A 22,198-nucleotide genomic window follows, 5' to 3' on the forward strand; every position below is an offset into this window, starting at 1 on the left:
TGAAGAAAAGAGACTCGCTCAGATGAGTTTATAGGTGTAAAGAAGAGATATTCCTCGGATGTGAAGAAGAGAGAGTCCACAGGTTTGAAGAAGAGAGACTGCTCAGGGTTGAAAAAAAAAGAGATTCGCTCAGATGAGTTTATAGGTGTAAAGAAGAGATATTCCTCAGATGTGAAGAAGAGAGAGTCCACAGGTTTGAAGAAGACAGACTTCTCAGGGTTGAAGAAAGGAGACTCGCTCAGATGAGTTTATAGGTGTAAAGAAGAGATATTCCTCGGATGTGAAGAAGAGAGAGTCCACAGGTTTGAAGAAGACAGACTGCTCAGGGTTGAAGAAAAGAGACTCGCTCAGATGAGTTTATATGTGTAAAAAAGAGATATTCCTCGGATGTGAAGAAGAGAGAGTCCACAGGTTTGAAGAAGAGAGACTGCTCAGGGTTGAAGAAAAGAGATGTGATCAGATGTGAAGAAGAGTTTACAGGTGTAAAGAAGAGATATTTCTCAGATGTAGAAAGAGATATTCTTATGGGGAAGAAGAGAGACTGCTCAGATTGAGAAGCATAGACAGAACCCACAGGTGAGAAGAAGAGAGTTGCTACAGGTGTAGAGAGGCTGAACTTACAACTGAACTACTATTTTATACTACAACTGGTTTTTGGCGAGGATTCATAGGTGAGGACTCACCTGGCAAACAATTGCAGCGATATTGATAAAAGCACTTAAACAGCTTTTAAGCCACTTCAGTATTCTTACCCGAACCCTTCAACGACGCAGATGCTGCATATCAATTAAAATTCAACTAACAACCAAAACATTTTCCAACTGTGCTAAACTGTATTATAGCATTTTTAAATGCCAGCTTTCTGAAACTTTAAAGATGCCTTTATGACAAACCTTAGTATAAAATATAATTATGCCGTCACGATTACTTGTCTGCTCTGTATGAAAGGCATAGTATCTATTCAGACACTTGCATACTGATTGACATGGTGTAGTGGTGAATTACCAGTTTTAAATTTGTTAATTCTTAATTAAGGGTAGACCAAGTTCAAGATTTGTTTACTACAGTACAATACGCCTGGACTAATTAAAAAACCAAATTAATTTTAAGCAATGTCTATAGCAATACAAATTTTTCCATTATAAAATATCATAGTTTTTGGGAGATTTTACTGTATAACTTTCCAGTATAAATTTTCCTGAATATTTTTGCAGCCTCATATCTTGACATCTTTAGTCATTAATGTACAACAAAAGCAATAGGCACTTCCTGTTCTCAAGCAGTAAAATTTGATTAATTTGTATAACAGATTTTGATGCTAGACAAATTGTCAATGATAACATAATTAAGATATTTTTTAGTATGAATACAGAAGAATATAAAATCCCTCCTTTGGGATACCGATATTTAGAAGACATTTTAAAACAATCAAGGGATAATGTTATAACAACACTACGGCCAACCCCTATTCAGGAGACACTCATAGGAACACTTTCCCATAAAACAAACAAGGGGAAATATGTTTTAACACTATCAGCCAACCTCTATTCAAGGAATGCTCCTTTTAAGGGACACTTTGTTGGGTTATGAAAGTGACACAGTAGTAGAATCCTTCCTACTACAGAACACCTGTAGAACAAGGTGACGTGGAAAGGAAATGACCACCACTAATACCAAGGCGTAGTACAAAGAGCTCCTAAGCTATGTTACATAGTGGTTGATTTTTGTTAGTGGTTATATTGCATAGTGATTGATTGTTACATTAGTGGGTGATACAACCTCAAGATGTATACTTACTGTATCTGTAGAGTTAAACCACATCAACTATATGTGTATTTATTTTTGGTGCGGACACAAAATTTAGAGCAATTTGCAACAGCCATTAACAGGTCATGAAAGAGCCCTCCTTCTCATCACATTTATGTTTTGTGTGTTGTTCTTAAAAATCCTAATAATATTATGCATTTCTAAATTTAGCTTGTTAAAATTAAGCATTTCAGATAATGGTTTGACCAAAGAAACTGTACAATTGGGAACCACTTATTTGCATTAGCAATTAGATTTACTCAAACATGGACGATACGTTATTTATCGTTGTCTAACGACACATTGGCACCAGCATCTAAGTACTACAATTACATGTCTCATTTCACTACCTACTGTAGACCACCTATTAGTACTGTATGTATATTTATGCAATATATCAGAGAACAGATATTTAAATTTAGCTGGTTAAAATTGAGCCTTTGGATAATGGTTTGATCAAGAAAAATAAAGGTTTAAAAACAGCAGAAGACTTGAATTGGTAGTATGTACAGTATACAGGATCAAAGAATTCATTAAAATTGTACATTAAAAACAACAATAACAATAAATATTCTATTAAACTTGTTAAGTCTATTCAGTGTATAGAATGCTTTACATTTTAGTCAGGCATGTGAAACAGAAGGATCAAAAGTTGAATGTGCCAGTACATTTGCCTGGGGCACTCGGAAGTTGTAGGCGTTTTTACTGTCAGTTCCTAATTTATGAAAACATTTCAACTGTAGGCCTATTTGAAATTGATATCAAGCCCATAAGCCAGGGAATTTGTAGGCTTCGAACAAACCACCTTCTTCCTCAAGTTTATAATAACAATGACATTTTTCTCTAAAGAAACACCTATCCCGATAAATACTGACAATCAAGCTCTTACTAATAATCCTTGCTAAAGGCTACGATTATTATATATACCATATGGTACTTTTACTAGGTAAAGTAGTTAAGAATGCATTTATTCATCATCACCTATGACCTCTAGAAATACTTCCAACTTGTCAACATATAATCTTGAATATATCATTGTTTGTAAATTCCTCATCATTACAATAAGGAACCTGTTCCACCTATCAATCATTTTATCAATTGTCACCCCACAGGCTGTGTTGTTTTATTAGTAAAAACTGTCTCAAATCCAGACATCTTTTAATAAATGCCTGTCCAGAAATTGTATTAACAATTCATTTGAAAAATAGACTTTCAAACCTCAAAAAGACCTATACTTGGTACTAATAAAGAAAAAACCCTAGGAGATGACTTCACTTCCTGTTGATAGTAAAACTAAAAGACCACATTACCATTTTAGTAGAGGCCTACCGGTAGATGCAAATTTAATTGTTACCTCAAACTGAGATTATTGTAACATGGAAGTGCACTCATGGGGTTTGTCACACATTGATTGGATCCATTATTAAGTTTGTTGTGACTTGACTTGTCAATAACTATAGGGTCTACAATCACACTTGTCATCATAAAACAGATTGGACATCAGTCAAACCTCTAAACTAACATGCAAATACACCTCTTTTGAAATTATGACAGAAAGGAAAAGAAGTGGGAAATAGGGGGAGAATTTTTAATGATCCCAAAAGAATCGTTCTACTACCATAACCACGGAGTGAGTGAGCCTCAAACCATTGCCGAAGCTATGGCTAGGTATTATGGTTGCACGTCTGTCTTAACCGCTTTGCTAAACTGGCAAAAAGAAGAAAGAGTTGTGAAGAGAGAGGATTATACTATTATGTACTGTCTGATTACTTGCTGCAATACATTATCAATATTAAACCATAATAAAAAAGAATATTTGATTTTTTGGATACCAATATAAAGACAAAATGCCTAAATAATTGTTAAGAATACAAACAGGAGAGAAACCATTTGAATGCGAACATTGTGGGAAGAAATTTACTCACAGTAGTACTCTGAACACACATTTAAGAATACACACAGGAGAGAAACCATATGAATGTAAACATTGTGGGAAGAAATTGTTCTGTTCAATATTGTAGCACAGGTTAGAAATACTCAAAATATCATTTAATAGTTTAATAATTGAATGATGAATAAACCTGATGTTATTGTTAATGTAATAATCGTGGATTACTAAATAAAAATAAAGATTATTAAAATGATTGATTGGGTTGTACAGTAGTGTAATAGTAACATCAGAAACTGTAAGCATACAATACTCAGGGCTCGCAGAATCCTAAAATATTTGGTTGCCCTTCGGGCAAGTAGGTTTTGGATTTTGGTTGCCCTCATCATTTTTTTACTTGCCCACTATTTTAACTTAATTTTAACGTTTTATACCGCGACTGCACCGCGAAAAAACGTCGGTGAAAAACGCCTATGCTTAATACACTGTAGTGTTTTTTTCGATGGATTTTAAAGTAGTGAAAACAATTTTTCAAATTTTTTCAATTACACAGTGATGTAGGCCGATCTTTTAAGAAAATTTTACAGTAATTTATTTTCTCATACGATCCTCCGTACAAGAGTTGCGATTGTTTAATTAACATGGTGTCCTGAAATCCCTTGAAAACGCTATGTTATTTCTGTTGGTTACGCTTCGTTGCACGGCATTGTTTGTCATCGATCGAAGATGTGTTCCGTTTCGTGAATGAATTCACGTGGGTTTACTTTGGGAGCAAAAACGTTTTGCTTCTATTGTGCAATGAAATTCCGAAATCAAGCTATTTTGCGATATTTAAAATGTAGTGGCCTAGACATGGCACTAATTATCTTACAATTATTTAATAGATATATCTAAAATATTGCCTATAGAAATGTAGGCCTCCTAGGCCTAAAAAGTTTAAACAAAGTACTTATGAAGGTGATGAGCTTGTAACGCGTTGAAATCATAAAGAAAAAAAAAACAAACATCAACTGACGTCCGTCTACGTGACGTGAAACAATACGCATGCGTATAGCAAAAAACCTCACAGCAGCTGCCGTCCGTACGTAGTAGGAGCACATGGGTATGGTGTGTGGAGAGTGCGGGCTTGTGGAAGTTTACTTGTTGTTTCAGTAGAAGCTCGCACAGGTTGGATAAAAACAACCATCTGCTCGCACAAGTTGGTGATTGAAAACAACACAAGGGAACTGTGCCGAATTGTGGTGAAAACCACGTGCTCCGCCAAGTTGGAGTTTTTGAAAGTTCAACTCTCGGCGATACCCGAAGAAGTGTATTATTTTCAATGTTGATAATAAAAAATATACTGTAACTATTTAAGTATTCAATGTATTTATTAAATAAATTATTAGGCCTATTAAATTTATATTCTGTAATATTTATAAAAAAATGGTAGGCCTACTTGCCTGTGTTAAAAACATCGGCCGCCGCCTATTTGGCACAGACAATTAATATTACGTATTTATTATAATTTAATAATATACTGTATTTTCAATACAACTGTACATTTGAACAATAATTACAGTAATTCAGCAAATGATTTATTACACACAAAATACATAACATGAATGTAATTAAACATGGCCTAATCTACTATAGTATCAGGCTAATACTAATTAATACTAAGTAGTAGATTCAGATTTTATTACCACCGTAAAATGATGTCGATAATTGAGAAAAACAAAAACATACTAGCCCCTATTTTATTTGGTTTATAGTATAACTAGGGAGTTGTTAATTAGAAACTCCCTGGTATAATAACTTCAAATAAGTTAAAAGCCGAGAGTTCAACGCTTCCTATTTCGCGATCAATGGATGCCGCAAGAGACCGCGTGCTATATGACAGACCTGGAAACTCTATACGCAACGACTTGATACGCCCGACTGCATAGAAACACATGTTTTGGCTCCTGGAGATAACGTTCCATACCACCGAATTCCAATCCATACATTTACTTAACAAACACTACACTGGTCTCGACGTCAAGAGAATTCGTTCGTGCGCGACTATTATTTTCATTGTTACAGTTTTTCACAACCCCTGTAAAACATCGTGGACATTTTCGGTGATTTTAAGAGGTTGCCCGTCGGGACATGACATGTTAAATTTTAGTTGCCCGACGTATTTATTTGGTTGCCGCGGGACGTCGGGCAAGCGATTCTGCGAGCCCTGAATACTGTTGTATCTCAATCTCAAATATCGCTGACAATTATTCCCAGAGTAAGATTCTAATAAACCATTGTAACCAAAACCATTTACAATTCAATTCAATTCAATTCAACTGTTATTTCAGACAATTGTCTATATGGTATAATACATTACAACAAAAAAAAGGATGAAGGAGAGAGGACCAAAACTTTTACCTATTGGTATATAATGCCTCTCTCCATTGTAGTACATGTTTGAATCCATCAACAAATATTTATATACAAATTAACATTCTGTTTTCACTTGTCATTATTCTTGTAAGAAATCGGCAAGTCGAAATCCTCAAATATTTATAAAATGATGGAATATTGTTTTCCACAAACAAATTCCTCGCACTAACAAATCTGGGTTGTTCCAACAACATCCGGAAAGCATCAGAAACTGTAAAATAAATGTATGTCGTATTTCATAATCCTCATATGATATATACACCCTAATAAAACACACATTATAAAGTACAAGAATCATAAAATCTGCAAACATCTGAACCAGGTGGTATGGAAATAAAAAAAAACACTTTTGTTTCATAGACATGAATCACACAAATAAACGTAATTACACCGCAGAGGAATCGCTTGATTACACCGAACACAGCCATTAGTTATAAAGAAGCCGCTACGACTATTTCACAATAGGTTTCCTAACACTATTTATCTTATTTTTCTGCGATTGTAAAGCAATCAAATAGATTGGAAAAGGAAGGTAACATCATTTGCAAGGGATTCTTGAATGGGTTGCCATTAATTTATCAATCTCTTTTACTTAAGTCATGTTAGTTAAGAAGTGCTTAAGTGAAAAACAGAAGCTTTATTTCTTTTTATAACAAGTCGCTATTAAAGTTAAGATGAATATAAGAAAAATATTTGTTTGTTATTTCAGTATACTTAAGTAAAATTATAAACATACAACTTACTTTTTTATTTGAGACTTACTAAGTACTTTAATTTAAAATAAATTTACTAAAAATATTATATTATAATATAGGCTACAAACTGTAAACAGTAAAATTCTTTTCAAAATTAAATTACATGTATTTAATATTTTATGAAAGATAAATTATAAATAATTAATATGGTCTTGTAGTTACTACCCATGGTTTCTGTCCTTGATAATTGACCAAATTGGTATGCTCTTCTGACCTCCTAGGGTAAATCCAAATCATGTTTAATAGTGAAGTTGGCACACAGTACTAAACATCAGCAATTGTAATGTTGAACAAAAGTGCAGTAAACTCGGTTTTAATCATTTTCATGACATTTCAAATGTGAAACTGTCAAGATATTGGCATTTTCTCAGAAGTGCAGAAAGAGAAAATGAATGTAATTTTGCTGGTCAGCTGTAGATGAAATCAGCACCTCAAAAGTTTCCTGAATTATCAATTTATTATATACATTTCTGCTTCAAAATTATTCAAACATCTGATTGCGTTCTAATTTTGTCAATACATTTCAGGATGATGTGCTAATGTATTTTAAAAAAAAAGTATGATTTCCTATAAAGAATTCTTGAGACATGATTTAACTATGTATCATTAATGTTTAAGATAAAATATGCATAACTGTATGCATTCGAATATTCATTTTTTATTCTAATGATTCTCTGAACACATTCCATTGCTAACAAAACCATCAATCATGTCAGTAGTTAGGGATAGCAGTACTAACATTTAGCACATCGTAACATTCTACCTGACTTCATAGGAAAAGGAGAATGTGGATGGGGAGGGACAATGTTATGTATGTTCTCAATCTGTATTAACATCCTAATCATATCATCAACAACCTGCCAAAATATCTCCCTTCCTTTCAATATTCAATCTCTTTTACTTAAGTCATGTTAGTTAAGAAGTGCTTAAGTGAAAAACAGAAGCTTTATTTCTTTTTATAACAAGTCGCTATTAAAGTTAAGATGAATATAAGAAAAATATTTGTTTGTTATTTCAGTATACTTAAGTAAAATTATAAACATACAACTTACTTTTTTATTTGAGACTTACTAAGTACTTTAATTTAAAATAAATTTACTAAAAATATTATATTATAATATAGGCTACAAACTGTAAACAGTAAAATTCTTTTCAAAATTAAATTACATGTATTTAATATTTTATGAAAGATAAATTATAAATAATTAATATGGTCTTGTAGTTACTACCCATGGTTTCTGTCCTTGATAATTGACCAAATTGGTATGCTCTTCTGACCTCCTAGGGTAAATCCAAATCATGTTTAATAGTGAAGTTGGCACACAGTACTAAACATCAGCAATTGTAATGTTGAACAAAAGTGCAGTAAACTCGGTTTTAATCATTTTCATGACATTTCAAATGTGAAACTGTCAAGATATTGGCATTTTCTCAGAAGTGCAGAAAGAGAAAATGAATGTAATTTTGCTGGTCAGCTGTAGATGAAATCAGCACCTCAAAAGTTTCCTGAATTATCAATTTATTATATACATTTCTGCTTCAAAATTATTCAAACATCTGATTGCGTTCTAATTTTGTCAATACATTTCAGGATGATGTGCTAATGTATTTTAAAAAAAAAGTATGATTTCCTATAAAGAATTCTTGAGACATGATTTAACTATGTATCATTAATGTTTAAGATAAAATATGCATAACTGTATGCATTCGAATATTCATTTTTTATTCTAATGATTCTCTGAACACATTCCATTGCTAACAAAACCATCAATCATGTCAGTAGTTAGGGATAGCAGTACTAACATTTAGCACATCGTAACATTCTACCTGACTTCATAGGAAAAGGAGAATGTGGATGGGGAGGGACAATGTTATGTATGTTCTCAATCTGTATTAACATCCTAATCATATCATCAACAACCTGCCAAAATATCTCCCTTCCTTTCAATATTATCTTTGAAGTTGCTAATCTTATATTAAAATTTTCATAGTCATATAGTCATATACTTTATTGTCCATTTAAAAAAACAGAAATGTGATTTGAAAACTGGCAAAATACAAAAATATAAATTTATAAATAAATTTTAATGCATTCAAATTACATTGCCGAATGTTGGCGTTAATTGTGAGGTTTGTCTACAACTTTATCAACACAAACTAGAATTCTGAGAAAAGACTGATTTTTTTGTATTTAATTTGTAAACTGAAGTCCTTATACAGTAGCTGTGTGAGATTTTATTCTAACTTACAATAGTAATGTGGATCAAACTTGCACTTTATGCCTGAAACATTGGTGATGATAACATCATAGTGAAGGTTACTTTGTATGTACTGTACTACTTTCAATAAAGGTATTGTTTCTTTTTGCCTCAATTTGTTTTAATGTAATCAGTAATTCAAACAATACATAATGCAACGGCGATAAATTTGAACCAAAATGAGATGAATACTACCTTCACACTACAAATCACTCCCATGGGTTCAAAGTTGACACAATACTTTGAAACAAATAATTATTTGTGTAGGACAAGCTGTGCATTGACATATGGTTAACTTATAGGATTTGGACCTAGAACCATGGAATCATAGAATGAGTAAAATACCACTAAACAACAAATAAACAATTTACATATTAAACTATTGTATAATTCCAGGCATCAGTGCATTTCTACTGAAAAGTTCATTCAAATTAAAAAAAAACAGAAAATTGAAGTTGACATTATGTCATTTTACTTTTCTCTGCATAGGATTAGTTTACTGTTATTGTGTACAAATCCGGGCCAAAAAGAGCAAGTGAACCTGGGTCGCTGACAGCCAGGTCGTAAGAAAACAGAATTGTGTACCAGAAAAAAATGAACACACTAAAGGATGTGTTTTAAAACACAGATTTATACTATACATTAACAATAACAGTACTACAACAATTAGAATATAATATTTTACAGTCTAAAATTCACTTCTATAATAATGAACTCGGGGGTTTTATTAGGTGTAAAAATGTTTTGCAATATAATTTTAAAACCTTTTAAACAAAATGAATGTTGTAAATCGTAAAATTTCAACTTACTTTTTTATAATACTTTATCAGAAAACATTAGAGAAGTCTGATAAGAAAAGTGTTATGTTAAATATAATCAAAACTGTTATCTTATCTGTTTAATAATATTTTAGATTAAAATTCACAAGAATAAAAAAAATGTAATTTCAAGGGAAATCAAAGACATGGAAGCCCTGTTTCTGCTACATAATGTCGAATAACTGTTTATTTAAAAATGTAATTTTTATATTGACCGCATACCCACTTAAATCAGTGAGTACTTGAAAACTAAAATGCAATGTTCTCAGTCAATCATTCACGATGAGTCCCGTAGTTGACAAAGGTCAATCAAATAAACCTGATTTTGCATTAAAAATTGCAGTGATAACCGGCTGGATGTTTTTTAAACATTATTTTGAGAATGCTATTTAACTGGGTTTTGAAAATATGTTGCTTTTCTACAGCCAAGAAATTGGCGTTAATTTATTCATAGAGTTTAAATCAGATATTTTTTCACAATGGAAATAGTACAGTACAGTATGTAGAAGCAATTATGGCCTGTTTCTGCTGAGAGGAAATAAATGGTTAATAGTTAAATAGTGTGTGAATAAATTATGTCCAGTTAGCAGAAGTAGTAGTAGAAATGGGACCACTATCAAGTAACAGGTTAAATAGCATTTTCTCAAATGCTCAGAATCATGAGCGCAGAGACGTAGTCGTGTCTCACGTCCTGAATAAAAAAATGGTACTATTTAGTATAAAAACACTGAATGCACTATTATTGTTGGATCACCATTTAAATCGTTATTTATTGTGTGGTGTTTTTTAGCTAACTGCATAAATGTAAAATAAATGTTATATGTAGGGGAAAATTTCATTTTAAAGTTTATAACAATATTTCAACTGAATGTTGTGCCTAAAAGTTAAAACATAGTTTTGTATTGTATTTTTTCTCTACAATTATAAATATGTATCATTTATCAATTAAGGTATTATTGTACAGCTTTTTGCCATGCTACTGGTACTGGTGAAATTACTAAATGCATTTTTTATTCTAATACTTGAGCTTTTTTATCTAACATTTGTATCTACTTCTGTACATAATGACGTGCTGATAGCCTTTTACAAAGTGTAACTAAATATTACTAAACAGACAGGAGATCACTCCATAGGCAACATGTGTTCTAGTCTGAACTCAAGTTTGGAATTCTATGAATGCAGGGAACAACTAAAATATGTCACATCTATAAGGACCTCTAGTTCAACCAACATATTATGCACATAATTGCAATGAATAACGAAATGTCACATGAAGAGCTCAATCAAGTTCAAACAACATATGATGCGTGAATGCAAGGGATAACTAAAATATGTCATATCTATGAGGACCTTTAGTTTAACCAACAATGCACATGAACTAATAGTCACATTAGGACATCTAGTTCAACCTACATACATGAACAACTAAAATACTTCACAGGAGGAGGAACCTCCTCTAGTTCAACATATGAAATTCATGAATTCATATGAAAAGAGCTCATCAAGTTCAACCAACATACAGTACGTACATGGACAACTAAAAGTCGCATACAGTAAGGACCTCTAGTTTAAGACACATAATGTTCATGAACAACTAAAATTTCACATCTATAAAGAATTTATCAAGTTCAAACAACATAATGCATGAACAACATATGTCACATCAATGAAGTCGACCTAAAGTTCAAACAACATACACTGACCGTCTTTGTGCTGAGTGGAGCATATAGGCAAAGTCACCTTCTACAGTACCCTAAACACATTTTATAACTTTTGACTCTTAAAGTTATCTATGTCACATTAATGAAGATTGTATTTCTGTACTGTAATAAAAACTAGCAAATATTTTTACCAGGGAGTTGGAGCTGTTAAAATGTAATTTAAAGCAATACAATTCATGTCATTTTTTACCAAATGTTAATGTTGTCTCAATACTCTGTGGACTTGCTTCTCCCTCAAGGGTCACACGCCATGTCGGTGATGCCAACTACTAATTCGTCTAGCCCACGACAGTGACTGTGTACGTATGAGTTAGTACACCAGGAACACCCTACTCGTCCCGAAAGATATACTAGGTTCTTTAAAGTGCACATAAGCATTATGTGTACACTGGATCTACATGGTTGACATGGTTTTGTACCAGCAGAACCATGGAGCGAGTGAGCCTCAAACCCTTGCCATAAGGCTATGGATTATGGCTTCACTGTATTAACAGCTTGGTCACTCACATACTGTGTTTGTACACCATGCAATTAGCAAAAATGTGTACAATATACACTATTCAAACTTTTTATCTTTTTAGATACCGGTACTTAGAAATAACATTTGATCAGATTATTTGAGTGTTGTAAAAATGTTGTTAACAGTATTATTGATCTTGTAAATGATCACTGTAGCACTTAAAATTGCAATCTATTTAATGTGAGGGAAAGAATTATTATAATTTGCGCATGTGTTCAAATTAAGATAATTATTACTATTGTTGGATGTAGAAATACACAAAATATCTAGTCAAATCTTAGTACTGTATCTATAATTTTTCCATAAATCATACTGTTAAATTATAGAAACAGTGCTCATATTCAGAACATGTTCTCATAATTGCATCGAGCGTAGCTCATTGGCGAAAGTTCAGTATTTGTTTGTATGAAAAAATGTCTCTGGCGAGATTCGAACCTGCGACCTCTCGCTTACAGGGCGAGTATCATACCACTAGACCACAGAGCCATATATGGTATTATGACAGATTTTCAACCACCAGATACACTGTCTCATACAACAAACGCCCTCACAATCAGAGGAGGCCTATTCTAGTCAGAATAAATTCCAAATTTAATACGCAACAGTTTTTAAAATAATATTGTGTATATGTCAATCAATTTTGTTGCGTAGCACTGTGTAAATTATATAACTCATACTGTTAAATTATAGAAACAGTGCTCATATATATTTTTCCAGTACCATAGGCGAATTCTGTAATACGGTATCACATGTTATGCATACCTACCGAAAATATAGCAATACAGTACAGAGAAGACTTACCTAAACTCATCCAAGTCCAGGAAAGGTAAATCCCAACCAAATTCCAACATGATTGAACAATTAAATAAACAATTAAATTTAATCTACAATTGTATTACTGTACAAATCCATCGAAGAGTATTGTGATATCAATATCACATGGTAACAGTAAACAAATCGGGAGCAATCAATCTTTATCTCCTACCATATACAACCTGTTCACACACACAGCATTCAAACAAATAGTATATCCTTTATGTCTGTGTAACAAATGCTGTGCAAATGCATACAATCTAATGCATCACTAACATGTTTTTTTTCTTAATATATATGATCCATTATTTTATATCAACTAGACAAGTCTCATCAATCCGAATAAGGTGTTAAAAGTTACAAATCGCTTTAAAAATTCCACATAGTATTTCCAAAAAAATGTCAACAATAGAATACACTAAAAAAATCCAAGAAAACTATTATGGATATGGTTAATACAAACGGATGCTCAGGTCGTTCTAAGCATAATATGCTTTTCATTTGGCGGTTCAGCGAACACTAGCATAAACACAAAGCTAGTAAGCCTATTGCACACGTTCTCCTGCTGGTGACGTCATGAAATCAGGAAAACCCTCAAGGCAATCCATAAAGCACAAGTCACCGGGTCAGTGTGGAAGCAATTGAAGTGAAAACTGGTTAGGTAACTTGATAAGAGATATTTAATGTGACAGACACAATGTAAAAGATTTAAAATGTGTCAAACGTTTCAATTTTTACTCTTAGTGCTAACTCAAATTTCATTTAGTGTTTAATAATTATGGCAACTCAGTCTCCTTTGATAAAATGTTTGATTTTAACAAAATAATTTGATTTTTCAAAATGTCACAATATTATAGACATCTGTCATTTATGTATGAAAGTATTACAAAGGTTAGGAAATACACTTTAAGATTTTGATCCATTTGCCATGTTCTATAGGCTATAAATCACACATTAGTTTTAGCTTTATAAACGACAAGACAATTTTTAATATTTATTAAAAATTGTCTTTTTTTTTGTTTTGTAAGACAATTGACTACTGGGATTTGAAATTCAAAAGATTGAGGTTTTCAATAAGAATAAGATCAAGGTGTTCAATATATATTAGAGCATCTACATGTTTGTAGTTCGTAGAGGAAAATCTACAGCAGAAAAAATGCAGTCCCAACCGTAAAAAAATACAATAATAAATAAAAATAAAACAATTTGAAATGGCATCTATAATATTGGTTTAGTTTAAATTACAAAAATGTTTCCAAATTTGGGATAAAGTTACAATCTGATTCGGTAGAATATTTACATGAGTAATATTCTAGATTTAATTTTAAGCATATTTTTTAACAGCTGTTCATATTTAAAAAAAAAAACATTTTTTAACTTAAAAATTCTAAGAAAATCATTAACTTTTCAGACACCCTAGAGAAAATAATTACAGTTAAACTTTGCAAAGCTATGTAAATTTCTAGGAAACAAACTCCTGAATTCAAAGAATAAAGTGTAATTAATCAAGTGTCAAAAGATTGATGTCAATTGGAGTGACAAATATATGCGACAGTGTATTTAGCTGTCCTAAGACCAGTTTATAAACAATTACAGTGCTATATCTTTCTATCCTATCAAGTATGTTAATCGATAATATAAAACAAGTACTAAACTGTTAGTTTGCATCTACTTGTTTTTTTCTATCTATGGGTCTGTTTCTGCTGAAAAAATCAAAATAATCGATTTTTTCCAGTCACCGCAAACCACAAAAATAATCGCGTTGCAATTGAAAATTGCTACGACTTTAATCGGTTATTCAGGTAATCGGTTTTTAAAATCACGTCATCATTCCCCCACAGCGCAGTTCAAGTTATGAAAGGCCGATGAGAGTTGGTTTGTTTACATCCTATCGCTGCCTAAAACTCTCACATGTAGGATTAAAAATTACTCTTACGTAAAGCTTTATTATTTCTAAAATAAACATCTAGGCCTACTACCGATGATGTTATATTAATAAGGACACGTCGGCGAAAAAGGTTCGTTTCGCCGTTCGTTGGTTCTACCTTCGGCCTGCTAGGCCTAGAGGCTATTATATTTCTACCGAAACAAGTCAACAGACAACAGGCCTACTAACAAATGACATGTAAAACATCGTTAGCCTGAACTGGTGGTATGTAACGGGTGTACTTGTAACACAGAATCCCGGAGTCTCTCGGTATAATTCTCCCCCACAAAATAATAAAAATCAAATGTTTAACATTTGATTTTTATTCGGTCTACATCGCGATCGTGGTTTTGCAGATCGTCGTCGATATCGCGCAAATAAACAGCATGCTTTGTGACGTGAATAAGTTTGTCATACTCTAGAGGTCAAAGTGAGGTCAATAATCGCTATTTGTGTTGCAGCTCAAAACTGCTCCGCAATAATCGGTTAAAACAAGAAATAATCGATTAAAACACGCAATGGATTGAGTGTTTTTAATCGGTTATTTTTAATCGGTTATTTTATTTTGCGCCGTTTCTGCTGCCCAAAAATAATCGATTAAAAAAATAAACGGTTAATAATCGATTATTTCTGCTCAGCAGAAACAGGCCCTATGATCGCCGGCATTCACAATAAATATTTTAAAATAAATTAAATACTGTACATCATTTGTGATTATTTAATAAATACATCATCATTGTTTATTTGATTTATAGTTTATTAGTTATGATTTTATCCATCTATACCTGTATATTAACAATGTTGTTTTTTATTTTATTTTTAAAATATAAATTACTAGAATGCTTTTTTAAACAGACCATACTGTTTATATTTTATTATTATATATTCATGTCACAGTACTATAGCTACTATTACTGTACATAATATATGTTATTCATGTCACAGTACTAGCTACTATTACTGTACATAATATATGTTATTCATGTCACAGTACTAGCTACTATTACTGTACATAATATATGTTATTCATGTCACAGTACTAGCTACTATTACTGTACATAATATATGTTATTCATGTCACAGTACTAGCTACTATTACTGTACATAATATATGTTTAAAACATTATGAAAAGAAATGTCTATAATTATGTACAATTATGCCTTTAATATTTCAAAGTTTTAAAATGGATTCAATAAAAATATAAAATAATTTATTTTAAATTATGATTAGATTTTCAATTTAAGATTACAAAAATAATTATTATTTTGATGTATGCTGTTGAACTTCAATCATTAGTACTTTGGTAATTTCATATTTTTATAAAAATTTAAACGTATTAATTGTAACATCCAATATTGAGGAGGAAGGGGTCAACAAGTTAAGGATACGGGTATCATTATTATATCTAAAAGTTAGCAAGTGAGTACTTGGTTACAATTTGAATTTTTTTTATAGAACAACTAAAATGAATTTAAAAAAAAAAACCTTCAGGGATATTTTAATATTTATTATAAATAAAATCATCAGCAGGAAAGTTTTTAGTGAAAATTAAAGAGGCTGTATCAACAGAGTCTACTGTATATTTTATATAAAATAGTGTTACAGTAGATCATAGAGGGCAGTATTTAAACATTTCTGGCAATAAATAATGATTTGTTTTTACTTGTTAACTTTTATCATTATAGATGCGTCTTCCTACTTAAAAAGCTACGTAGGCCTATAATCAGAGAGGTACAGTATGGGTGTAAAATAACCTTAAATATTAGGAAAACAAAACTTTATGGAAACCTTTGTTTTGAATATACAGTAAAAAACATCAATAATACAGTAACATTTATAAAAAAAATCAATTACCTCATTTTCTTGAGCTTTTTGTATTTTTTCACCCTACAAATAATGCAGAAAAAAAGAAATTAATTATATAAGTACAGTCTCAAATAATTACAGATTGGTGTCATCAATCATTCTAAATTAGTAACAATTAGAAATATCTATTCCAGGGGTTTTCCCTGATCGTACTAGCGTCAAAACATGGCGTGGTGGCCTTCAGTTTTTATGACGCACCAAGCAACACTGTGTCAAGTTGGAAAATCATCATTGTGCATGCTCAGTAACATGCACATGTGCTATATAATGACAGTTTAACTACTGAACTTTTATTTACTACAACAATTTTTTAACAAGACAACTAAAATTAATTATAGCAATTATTATACTTATATTTTTTTAGTGATCAGAGTAGGAGTTTGCAAAATAGAAACTGTTTCAACAAGTGAACATGAATTTTGTGTTTTTTGTTGATTTCTACTAATGCTTTTTTCTAAGAATATTGTCTAAAACAAACAAATGGTTTTATCGACCCTACATCTCCATGGTTAAGGTACAGTACTTATAAACATTAACATCATTAAATACCATTAGGACAGTACAATAATGGGAACATTAGTAAGTCAAACATTGCACGCATAATGGCAACATATACAATACATTACCTGATGATAAACCCTATTCATTAGCAGTTCAATTTGCGTACCAACTACTGATAAAAAGTCATATTACATTGACACAAAGGCCTCGACACTGATTGCTTAATTGGAAAATGGAGCTAGGGGCAATTACACATGCTAGATTACTGTACAAACAATCAGAAAATAGCACAGTTTATAGCCTGTAAACATGACAAAGCTGTTACTAAAGGGACATGAATATGAAAATGTTTTGCCATAATTATCATCATCATTTTATGTCAACAGGTTTTAACGAATTCTTTTTTTTTAAATGAAGGAACAATATCTAAAGAATTATTAAATTTAATCAAGATGTATTGTCTCACAACATAAAATATTTATATCACAGTAGAACCTCTATTATCGGGACACGTTGATTGATTGAAATATATATTTATACTGGGTAACCTCTTCAGTCAAAGAGTGGTCTCCCAGAGGGCCCAGTTGGTGATCAGTGGCTGTGATGTACTAGTACACCAGGGTAATACCTACTCGTCTCGAAAGATGTACTAGGTTCTTTAAAGTGCACACGAGCTAGATGTGTACACTGGACCTACGGTTTATAGTCCTTATCCGAGAAGACTCATTCTACCACTAGAACCATGGAGTGAGTGAGCCTCGAACCCCTGCCGATGTTATGGCTACGTAATTACGGTTCCACTGTCTTAACCGCTCGGCCACTCACTCAATTCTCGTTCATGCTTATAACAATGCGTCTTCTTAATAGGGATGTCCCTTAAACAGAGTTTGGTGGTAAAAATGGTGGTGTAAAAATACAAACATATTGTCCTTTGTTTGTTTCACAGGAGGGATTAAACTGTATTTAAAAAAAGATAAAAACAGTATGATTTTTCTGACTTTTTTAAAAACTACGAAAGAATATGCAAACGACTGTTGACGAGAACCGATACAATCCCATCAATTCTACTAGTAGATCATGCATTGAATGAAGGCCATTATAAATTGCTACTAACTAAATCAATTGATTGAAAGTTAGATAAATAATTATATTTTAACCTGAAGACATAAAAATAATTGCATTGTATGTAAAAATTGCCAAAAATTGGGACGAATGCCAATTCAACTTAACTAAAAAAAAAATCTTACAAAATTGCCAAAAATTTTTAGTTAGGTACGAAGGTGTGAAACCGTTTTCCATGTTACAATGATGTGTAACATAGTGGTATACATAATTCTGCGCATATGCGCGTATCTTTCTATTAATGAGTTTTTTAAAGCATTTTAACATCACACCAAAACAAACTAGAATGTGAAAGCAGTGACAATTATATTGTAGTGTAATTGTGAATCAAGTATTAGCTGAATTTGACTGTAGTATCATAATTATTTATTTTTAATCTATCAAATATTGATAATAATTAATCAATAAAGTATCTATAATCATTTTCTTGCCTAATCCTTTCATAAATCAATTTGAATACGTCTAGAACTATACTGGTTTTTTTAATGATTCCACGTTGATAATCTCAAGACAAAAGTCGTCTGGCCACAGGCTGCCGTTGTTGCTTTTAACCAGGATATGATCATACTAATTAGATCCTACGCTGTAGAAAATGACCAAGACTTAAACAAGGTCAAGAAATACTTGGCAAATATATATATAATACCTTTCATGGAATTTAAACATAGACGTGCGAATCAACCATGTAAAACCATCTTTAAAGATTTACTGTATTTGTATATTTTAAATCTTAATTTTTGTTTTATTCTATAGCATAATGAGTATTGCCACAGAGGCATGTATACAGTACAACATTATTTTTAAATTAACTTAATTTTTTTTTTACTTCTGTGTGTCCATGTGTGTGTACAATCAGAATTTGATTATACTACAAAATAAAACCCCCTTTTTTCTAATAAAACCCCCCTTTTTTCTTTGTTATATTTTTCAAACTATAGAATTAAAGGTTGGATTATAATTGGATTGTTTTATAAAATTTATACTAAAGTCTTTTCTGTCCAAATTTAGGAAGTAGGATTATATTCGAAAATGGAATTGGAATAGTATTACTATTATTTTTGTGAGAAAGAAAAGTCTACACCGTATGTAAACAATTTCAAACCAATAAAACCTAAAAATATAAAGTATACTAAAATTTAGATTTCATTTCATCGTTCATTATAGGTACTTAACAATTTAATTCCATTGTGATATCGTTAATTTTTATATTGTACCATATGACTACACATATGTGACTACACAGCTATTGAGTCTAAAAGTCAATATCTGTATGCTCATAATTATGTTCCTCAGCATGACTTCAGATTCAGATTTAAATTAATTTAATGCCAATTTAAAATGAAAATATTATGATTATATTTTCAATATTAAGTTCTAAAATGTTTATAAATAAAATTATTACTGCTATATAAAAAATATTTTTAAAACCATCAATATTATTATTACCAACATATAAGAACATAATATACTTATAATACTATAAACATTACTTTATACTGGTTCCAATAATTCGTTAAAATATGCAAAAAAAATATATTCTTAACACTTCAAAAACATATGGTCAACACCACCAATCAACAAAAACCTATTTTTTTCCTTAATATCTACTTTGTGTATAATAAACACATGACATTTATTTACATGCCCACGTAACGGTTTCAGGTTTAAATAACAGCACTTTAGTTGCCAATCAATCCTTCATTTTATTTTAGCCAAGTAATTAAACTCATGTTCAAATGTCAACAAATCACGCAGACGATCACCTACGCGCCTGCTCACTGTGAAACGCACTAAACACTCTAATGGAGAACATTAGACTAAATATTACTATATATGAATGTCAGTAACCGCAAGTGCAGTGGGTTTTACTTCTGTCTGTCTGTCCATATGTGTGTACAATCAGAATTTGATTATACTACAGAATAAAACCCCCTATTTTTGCTTTGGTATACTTTTCAAACTATAGAATAACGCCATAAAAATATGTATTATAGGGCTCCTAGTTTAATATGTTAGAAATTGTTCCTCTTTTGTGGGAAAAAAGGAATTTTTCCCCTACCAACTCCCTATTTAAAATGATAAAGGATGGAATAAATAATGAAGGAGGAATGAATAAAAAGGATTTGTTTTGGACACACCTTGAAATGTTCAGGCCCAAATCAAACATGCTTTTCCACCACCAGTAATGAACTATCTTAAGCACAACATACACATGTGTTCTTTTAAAATTTTATTCTCAATTTTGCAAAACAAAAAACTTTACCAAGTATACCTACAGTACATATTTCCAATGAATGCGGACAGTGTAATGATATTCCTTATATAAAACAAGCTAACCTGTCAGTCGCGGATCTACAGTAGGGGGGTGAATAGGGTGGCCAGCCAACCCCCCTTAATTCTAAAAAAAAAAAAAAAAAAGATGCAACCTACCCGCGATTGACCGTCGCTAGTTGTGGATTAATCTTTTAATTAAGAAGAGTTAGCCTAGGCCTAGCTAGGACCTACTAGAGCTGCTAGGGTTAGCATTAATAGTTGTGTAAATAGGCCTACACAGTGAAAGAGCTAAGAGTTCAATTACTATTATGAATTCAAGAGTTTAAAAAGAAAACGCGATTTAAAATCTTCAGAAAATACCCACAACTGAGTTATTTTCAAAACGCACGCACTCCTAAACTACCAGCGTCACGTTGTCTAGCTCGCTCATCGTGTGAATACTGACATGGTGTTCTTTTATTATTTTATAGGCATAAAATAAACATAAAATGTTTTGTATGTACACAGGACGGCCGAAAAAAAGTATGTGGTGTATTTGTTGTTTTTTGATTTGTGTTATAGACACGGCGATTACTGCAATCATTGTATACCAAATTACATTGAGTTATTCACCCGGTTGTAGGGTATATATCTCTGAGGTTAACAGATCACCAAAACACGGTACACAACACATGCACTATCGAGGCATTTTCGGAGTACCGCATTTACCAAATGTTAATTTTGTTTGAAGGTTTTTCGATCAAAGTTTATTATTAGTTCGTTGAAAAAGATCCGTACAGTATTTAGGAAGAATTTCTTTAAATTTACATTATGTAACATTTGTTATTAAGTGTGATGGAAACAGTTTCTCTAGCCTATTAAACAGTGTATATTTTTTCAAAAATTTTCGGAGCCTCGGGAGGGGGGGCCTCCCCCCTCATCAGATCCTAGATCCGCCACTGCTTGTAGTGTAAACTAATGTATTACTACAACAGACTGATTAGTTACTGTATATGGCATTACGCTTACGGTAATGTAACAGTCTGATAGTTATATGGCTAGCTTGATGTAACTGGTGGTGTCTGCTATTGTCAAGCTAGGATTAAGTGCTAGAAGTATAAAAGATTAAAACAATACACTCAGCTGTACAGTAGTTAAGCCATACAGTATATATTTTTACGCAAGATTAAAAACACTCTTTGAAACAACAAAATTATGGGTTATTTAATAGCAAAAAAATTATGGAAAACAGAACTATTACTATAGTGCTGCAATGTAGCTAGGATAATCTTATTTATCCATAGTGGACGTGATATAAAAAGCTAAATGAGTGGGTGGTATTGAAAAAAAACTATATTTAAGTAACCAGGTGTTTCTTGGGTGGGTGCTGTCTAGCAATTAGGCCATTTGGGTGGAAGCTTTAAAACAGGCTTTTAAAAACTTTGAAGGTGGGTGTCTCTACCCACCTCTAAACATAATTACATCCATGGATGCATGATTAACTACACCCTGGCTTAACATTTTTTAATAAAAA

The 22,198-nt window shown here is 31.9% G+C and overlaps 1 protein-coding gene across 3 annotated transcripts in view; it reads right to left on the reverse strand.

Moving 5' to 3' along the window:
- LOC140050018 (uncharacterized) overlaps positions 1–22,198 on the reverse strand; it is a 146,242-nt gene that overhangs the window by 102,507 nt on the left and 21,537 nt on the right. For 2 of the 3 annotated variants that reach the window (XM_072095008.1, XM_072095007.1), the window contains exon 1: positions 12,983–13,768. In XM_072095008.1, the coding sequence (XP_071951109.1) occupies positions 12,983–13,032 (50 nt within the window). In that variant the 5' untranslated portion in view covers positions 13,033–13,768. Of the gene's footprint in view, positions 1–12,982; positions 13,769–16,776; positions 16,810–22,198 lie in introns of those variants that run through there. The other variant, XM_072095009.1, reaches the window with a different exon arrangement.

This window comes from Antedon mediterranea, chromosome 5 (assembly GCF_964355755.1).
Source record: "Antedon mediterranea chromosome 5, ecAntMedi1.1, whole genome shotgun sequence".
In the NCBI taxonomy this organism is placed as follows: Eukaryota; Metazoa; Echinodermata; class Crinoidea; order Comatulida; family Antedonidae; genus Antedon; species Antedon mediterranea.